We start from the raw sequence: 8,014 nt of genomic DNA, 5'->3' as shown, positions 1-8,014 counted from the left end.
CCTTGATCATCTTGTTACTTCAACTTAATTATGTTGCACCGACATAACTGCATTCAGATCTCCCGACACAAATGTTTATAAACACATTTGATTTAGATGGGAATACTTTCCATTATTTCATAGTGTTCACCCAACAAATGATTTTTGTATGCAGCATTTAAAACAAAAAACATTGTTCTTGTAAAGTAAAAATAAATAAATATTACAAATGTGTCGTTGTGCATAAGTGTTAGCAGGTTTTGAGTCGTTAATTAGAAGATAGTGAGTATCACCCTGAAGCTGCCACTGATCTAGAGGCAAACACACGCTGAGATTCATGCAGCTCTGCTTAGAACTCTTTTTTTGTGAGCACAGAGATGTCTGACAGCTGTTCACTTGTGGTTGTTCAATTCATCTCTGTGTTTAATAATAATCCACCTACATGAAGCCTTCAGCATTTGTCTCTGTGATGTTAATATGAAATTGAGTAAAACAATCATCTTCTTGTTTTGTCTTCATAAACAAACAGTAGAAATTTGTTTATGATGATATTTTCACATACTGTATATTAAAGTAAAAAATGTTGCTTTTTCATATATTTACTGATGAACAAACAGATTTTTGGTCTGAAAAAGAAGATAATACTGTGGTATAACAGTTCTGATGGAGGTGGCCCTTCAAAGAAGCCCATATCTGCCTTTTCTAAATGGCTTTAACCCTTGTGCTATCTTAGATGACCCCACCCTTACATTGACGTGGTCTCCCTACCATGACAAAGGTGGATAAAGGTGGAAAGATTTCATGTAATCCATGGACACCAGTGAGGTTCACAAATCATTAAAGAAAAAAGGTTCAGCGCACTGTCTAGTGGGTCTAGATTACCCAACTCCCAATGTTACAGTGCCTAGGATAGCACAAGGGTTACCCCATAATGCATCTTATGGAGACAACAAAGCATTCTAAATGAAAACGTTTTTTTCACAGGACACAAAAAAAGATGCATTTGCATTTTTTTCTGTTGACTCCGTAGTAATGTAGGTTGAGAGTTTACACAAAAGACTCATTGGAACTCAGGTGTGGCTAAGTGTCCTTGGGTAGGATGCGGAACCCCAGCTTGCCTCTTGTCAATGTTCGGCAGCGGAGCCGCCATCAGTGAGTGAATCTGTGTGGGCGAGGGGACTGTGACTGTAAAGCACTTTGGGCCTTGGAGGAAGGTAGGAAGTGCTACACAAGTGCATGCCATTTACCATTTCATCGGTTGATTTTTTTACCTTAAATTGTACCTCGAGAGGTAAAAATATAAAACTACAGATAAAACAGGTAGTTCTTAATTGAATTTCCTTTTTCAGTTAGACCAGGTGTCGAGCCAAAGAACAATTAAAGACTCAGAAAATATACTTTAGGTTTTTAACATGGGCGTTTCATTTGACATCCTACATGACAGGTCAAGTAAATAAGAGAAAAATATATTTCTATTCAAGTCATCAAATTCTACTTTGAACTGAATAAAAAAATGACATTTTGAGGTGTGCTGTGGAAAGCCCACCTGTTCCGCTCAACATCCTTCCTCCTGCCCTCAATTTTTCAGATCAAGCTTGAAGTTTTGAAACAATATTTAAACACACAGCAACCACCCATCAGACCATTGGACACAGTGTAGTAAGACTGAAACAACAATGGCAGCACACTGATGGCTTGGCAAGAACACAATATAAACAGTGAATTTTACAAAGGATACATAGATACTGGAATCCTTTTTTTTCTTGTCTTCATGTTCCTCACACCAGCTGCACAATCATTCCTATACATAGAACTTTTTAAGCTTTGATACTAATATACATTTTTTCACATAGATCTTCACAAAATACAAATATAGATTTATTTACGATATCTCGGGACCCACATGTGCCATGTCTGTTGAACACCTTTTTATTTACATATGAAAACGTGTGACAGTGAAGCCTTTCTTCCCTTTTGGCGACTCGCTCTGACCTTTGTGAGCGTGTGCAATCCAGGGTTGCCAGGCTCTCCCCTTTTTGGAGACATTCTTCAGTAAAGGTGACAGGAAATCCTGTCTAATTCTCACTGAATCAGCTGAAGTACAGAAGGAAGGGAGGTGAAGACCAGTCAGCTGTTGCAAAGGAGGCAGGAAAATGATAGGGTCTCTGGACTTGCAGCAGCTTGGCCTCCACAGAGATAAAACAAAAGAGATTTTGACCATTTGTTGCTCTAAAATAAGGTAACCTGAATGAAATCCTCCCTCCCAGTAAAGATACATTGAAATTAATTCAGTTTTCTGGGAAAGGGCCTTTGGGCGAGATTCAAAATTAAGAATTTAATCATGTATAGAGCTGCTTCTTTAAATATTTCATCGCATATTTGAAACCTTAGAACCTGCTCCAAATCCTCTTGATAGATTCATATTTAGAATATGGATTCATCTGGAAAAAAATTCCAATTTAAACCTCTGAATGTGCTTTAAAAATCCCTTATTCGTTCCCCAGGTGAAGAATTTAACACCTCAAAAATCTAAATAAATAGGCACTTGAACTTTCATTATCAAACCCCTGAAGTTCAAAAGAAGGTGTGAGTACACAGGTAAAATACAAAGATTTTGATAAAATTACGGTTTGCACAGATTGGCTATAAACAAAGTGTAACTCTTTTTTCCTCATACACAGCTTTCATCTTTGTCTCCAGGACTTTTGCCTGGTTTGCACCCGTCTGTTTCCTTCCCGGGGAGGGCAGATTCCTTCACTGCACCATCACAGCGATCTGTACCGTTCCGTAGCTTCTTAATGTCTTCCAGATGGAGCTGGGTGGAAGTGTAAGCCAGTGGCGGGATGGTGTTCACAAGGATCAGCTGGAGAGGTTTCTTCTCTGGCTGATACTGGCAGCGAAGGTAACGCAGGAAAGCAGCGCGGTAAGTCTTATTAAACAGTGTGTAGACCAGCGGATTCACCGCAGAGGACAAGTATCCCACCCAGACAAAAATGTTCAGCAGTCCCCCCATGACCCCTGCATTGCACGCCGCTGGCTCACAAACCACCACCAGCACATTTGTGATGAAGAACGGGCACCACATGACCACAAAGAGAAAAAACACAACCCCTAGGACTTTAGACGCCTTCTGCTCGTTGCTGATGGACTGCATGGTACGGCGTCCGAACAACGAGCCCGAGACACTCCCTCGAGTAGTACTCAAGCCACCGCTGCTTCCTCTACCTTCAACCTCCCGGCTGATGGAGCGCCTAAAGAGTTTCTCGGAGGAGACAGAGGTTTGTGGCAAGAAACTTAAGGTGAACGTGGTGCTCCACTTGGGTCTTGGGACCAGCTGGTCTAAACAGAGCGTGGCTTCATTCTGCAGAGCGTTTATGGTCAAGAAGTAGGTGACTACCATGATGGTGAGAGGAACAAAGAAGGCTACAAAGGAGCCCACCAGTACAAAGTTGTTGTCTGTCAACAGGCAGCTGTCTCCTTTGAAGACTTTGGAGTGATCTCTGAGGCCAAGCACAGGGATGGGCATGGAGATTCCTAAGGAGAGAACAAAAGCGGTAGAGATGTCAGAAGAGTCACCAAATACTGAGCATATCATGCAACTTAACCCAACAGTGTTGACTTTGTGCAGCTGAGCAGCAAAACCGGCAATATGCTGTGCACTCTGATGTAGAAATTGACACTGGAGTTTCAATCAAGAGCAGTTCATGAAGTGGACTCAGTCTGAAATTTTTGTGGGGTCATGATCATTGAAAATCTGTTCTTCTTCCTCATTTATCTTCAGATAAAAATCCATCCAAGATGGGTCCTTCACTACACAATTAATTTTACTGTATTTAGATTTTTTTTCAATTCAGTTTTAACTTTTTTCTGTGACTGCTAGTGTATTTATAAACAGTTTAGGCTGCTAATATCATTTATATATCTATTTTTGTCTTTTGAAATAATAATTATAATAATAATAATAATGATAATAATAATAATAAAAATAGTAATGGCTTAGATTTATCTGCGCTTTTCCAGACGCTCAAAGCGCTCATAATCTGTCCATTATTCATTAACTCCTCATAGCTTTTCATAAATTAGAAATAAGCTGCCATTTTTTACCATTTGGTGAAGTCTGTCTCATATTGTGTGTTCTTAAAGTTTACCTGAAAGTTTGAAAAAAGTCAAATCAATAAGAAAACTTGAGTTTGTGTGCAACTGGTTGCCATAACTCAATTAAGTAAATGCAATCTTTTCACACATACCACGCACTGATTGTCTAATGTCCTCATTTCTAGCAGTCTTGCTGCACACACTTAAACAGCACCAACAGCCCTTCTTGCAAAATTCCTCCGGGGGGAATAAAAAATCTATACAACGCCCCCTTCCCCCTTACTCATCCTAGCATGAGCTTTGACCTGTAGCTCACAGCCTGCCCATAGAAAATGTAAATAAACATTTTGTCTTCACAGGTTCACTGAGTGGTCTTTGACCATGATATTTTGTGAGATAGCAGATAGCAGATAGCCTGTATCTACCTGTGAGGACGATTTGGTTCATTGCTAGCAGTCTTGCTATGGTGGATATGAACTACCATCATGTCAGGAAAGTGGCCTTGGTTTATCTTTATTTGAAAAGCAACACAGAAGTTGTCAGGCTCGTCACCCGAGTCTCTGACTGGTCAAAGTGGGACCAGCAATCCACATTCAGTGGCTATGCGTTTTGTATATAGAGCTGAAAACGGTTTTAAAACGTATGTAGTTATGCATGAACGCGAGAGTTTTGTGCACGTGTTGCAGAGGCTGGTGTGAATGTAGCTGAAGGCTGATTAAAAACAAAGTTGGTGTTAAACATTTTCCTTTTGTGCTTTTGGACCTTGTATTTACTTTTTTGGGGATTTTGCATTGTTAGTGTCTGACATTGGCTTTCTCAGTCCTTCAGTTTGTCTGTGCTAAAATACTCAAAATGTTTGTCTTTTTTCTTTGTTTTACAAGTTAGTGAAATACAATTAAAAAAAAATATTTGTGGGTTTAAAACCAGGCCGCCCACTCTGTGTCTCAATTTGAAACAAGCAGTTTCTTATCTGCATTGTATCTCAAAAGAGAAGGGTAGAAAATAAACCTTCCTTGAATCGTGTGGGACACGCTGACTATAATTTGGTTTCCTCTGCTGGAAATGGTTTTTAGGTTGCTGTTGGTACTCTGTGTTGTTGTAGATAGCTGCCTGTGGCCTTAGTGCCTCCATGATAGTATAAATTTGATAGAAAATGTCTCCCAAAAAGTTTTGGATAAGAATACGTTTTCTGTCCATGGTCCCAGCAGGGCCCTGGTGGAGAAGATAAACTGGACTATCTCTGTCTCATCATGTTCTTATTACTCGCTCATGACAAAAAGGAGGCCAGCGAGGAAAAAGAAAAAGTATATATTATTGGGCTGAGAGGGGAAAGGACGGCAGGAGAGCTCTTACATTGTCTTTACTAGTCTTTTCGTAAGGATGGATTGTCAGAAAACCAGCTAAATTGACTTATTCTGAAGCTCGGCTCAACTTCATTTTCAGTCTGAAAACAAAGGGGCAGAAATAACGGCAAGGATGGAGAAATCAGTCAGAACAGGATATCCCGTGAAAGGAAGAAAGCGCTCTCAATGCAGCGGCTTGTTTTTATCCACATTTTGTTTGCATTGATTCATGTTAATTGGCAGCTGCAGTTCAGGATGAAGTTTTTGTCTTTCAGCTGTAATGCTTTAACCTCCAGAGTGACAAGATAGTAAACAACCTGTCAACCATGTGTTGCATGGATTCTACACCCAGCGCCTTCACTGGTGCTGAAAGGCACACAAACACTGAATGTGATATATGGCTTCATTTGACCAGAGGCAAGCTAAGAAAAGACTCTTCAAACCAAGACATCAATGCAGAAATTCTTCATTTAATTTGAACTAAAACAAAAGCCACCAATACGGAAGAGGATTAGGGCCATGGAGAAAAAGAAAAGGGCATAGAAAATTCGGACTTTAATGTCAGAATTCTGACTTTTTTCTGAGAATTCTGTCTTTAATCTCAGATTTCTGACTTTATTCTGAGAATTCTGACCTTATTCTCAGAATTCTGACTTTAATCTCAGAATTATGCGCTACTGGCGCATGTGAGCCACATCGTTCAGCACTGCAGAGTCCGAGGATCTGCAGGAATGAAACCAACAAAATTGACGTCTGTAAGTGTCTTTTTGCATGCTCAAGGCTTACCAGAGGAGGTCATTTTGCTAATGGAAGAACAGAAAATAAATAAAAAAGAATTTTTTTTACACTGGATCTTGTAATTATGCGGGCAGCAGGCTTATGCTAGCATTTTGCAACAGCAATGCCGGGCTTTGCATAGCTGGTGCAAAAAGGGCTTTGTGTAGATGTGTTTAGTACCCTCATTGTCATGCCCATTTATATCAACAACTACCTTATAATTTCTTTTTTTCATAGCCTTCAGAAAAAACTCTCTACATATGTTAAACAGATTGCCGTGTTTTACCATGCATGATAGCCACCGATCTTTAGACTGCAACACAATAACATTCAGTTTTCAGCCTTCTCTTCACGTGACACGTTGTCTCTTTATATTATCTCATTGCCAAACAAACACTCTGCAATCGACAGTCCCCCGTCACTGAATCATACACTTTCATAACATTTAATACAATATATTTTTGTTAGTGTTTTGTTTGTGTATTTTCTCTCAGGTGCATTTTCATAGTCCGTTCGGATTCACCTGATTAACCACATCTGTCCAGTTTTAGTGGGCTTATAAACAGCCACCAATTACATTTATGTCAAATGTTTGCACACAGCAAAAAAAAAAGAAAAAAAAAAGCTCCATTTATCACTTTTGTATTTACACTTTTGAAAATACTACTGGACTTGTTTTTTTTCCTATGTCCCCTGTGCTGTGATATCAAATTAAACTAATTTATTATTTTTTAAAACGAATGTATTTTCTTTTGTGCAGATTGACAGTGATGTCATTACTTTGGAGAATCCAGAAATGGCAGATCACATCCCTTACTGTGGAGTCTGCAACACGTCATTGCAGAAAATAAGTCCTTTTGATGAGATTTCTTCCCATCAGATGCTAGAGTCTACATTGCTTCTAAGACACTGGACACTTGTTCTTGTTATTATTTTTAAGCACATTTATTTTTTTATTTTTTTTTATTTATCTGTCGTTTTTATTGGAGCTATGGTAACCAAATAATTTAATTGTTATGGAATCAATCAATTTTTATTTCATCCTTTTTTTATTTTATACATTTTAACTAAATTTGTTTTTTTTCTTTGTTGCTATCACTGCTGTCAAGTGATCTTGATTTTTTATTTATTTTGTTGTTTTGTTTTTATTTATATGTGTGATAGTACATATCTGAGAATACCTGCAGATAACTGACATACCTTTTCCTTCTAATTTGACTTTATTTCTTATTTTTTATTAATCTTCTAAACCCGTTTTGTCCCTTTGAATGCTAGCAAAATATATAGATCTCTTTTTACTCACCTTGTGTTGTGCTGTTAACACAGTGGCCTCTGGTAAACTTCAAGCACTCAACAAGAAACTTAAAGAAGACATTTTCGTTAGATCCACTTGGCATGTATGACTACACAGTGCTGCTAAAGCTAACTGAAGGAAGTAGCTCACAGGCCTCCGTAGTTCTGAGATTAAAGTCAGAATTCTGAGTTTAAAGTCAGAATTCTGAGATTAAATTCAGAATTTTTTTTCTTTGTCCATGGCCCTAATCCTCTTCCGTACATCAAAGGTTAATGTTAAGTAGATAAAAACTGTTTTGTAAATGGCTTAAATTCCAGTGTTTTAAAACAACAAATATCATCTAAAAAAATCTCTCTCTCTATTTTTGGTTTTCACTGATGAGGAGTTTAAATCTAAAATTCAAGAAACAATATAATTGTGACTCCCTGAAGAGAAGAAAAAGCAATGCTGCATTCACACCTAACGCAACTGTGCGTCAAATTTGCATCTGCCAACACTGTTTTGACGAACGTCAAACTTTCTGCAC

The 8,014-nt window shown here is 38.5% G+C and overlaps 1 protein-coding gene across 1 annotated transcript in view; it reads right to left on the bottom strand.

The window, feature by feature from the left end:
- Nucleotides 1-1,382: 1,382 nt before the first annotated feature.
- The window catches only part of htr2a (5-hydroxytryptamine receptor 2A), a 179,592-nt gene continuing 172,960 nt past the window's right edge, over nt 1,383-8,014 (bottom strand). The window contains exon 3 of the mRNA XM_004081654.4: nt 1,383-3,513. Coding sequence (XP_004081702.1) covers nt 2,651-3,513 — 863 coding nt within the window. The 3' untranslated portion in view covers nt 1,383-2,650. The remainder of the gene's footprint in view (nt 3,514-8,014) is intronic.

The sequence above is a fragment of the Oryzias latipes genome, chromosome 21 (genome assembly GCF_002234675.1).
Source record: "Oryzias latipes chromosome 21, ASM223467v1".
Taxonomy (NCBI): domain Eukaryota; kingdom Metazoa; phylum Chordata; class Actinopteri; order Beloniformes; family Adrianichthyidae; genus Oryzias; species Oryzias latipes.
This window is presented reverse-complemented; position numbering and strand designations above follow the sequence as displayed.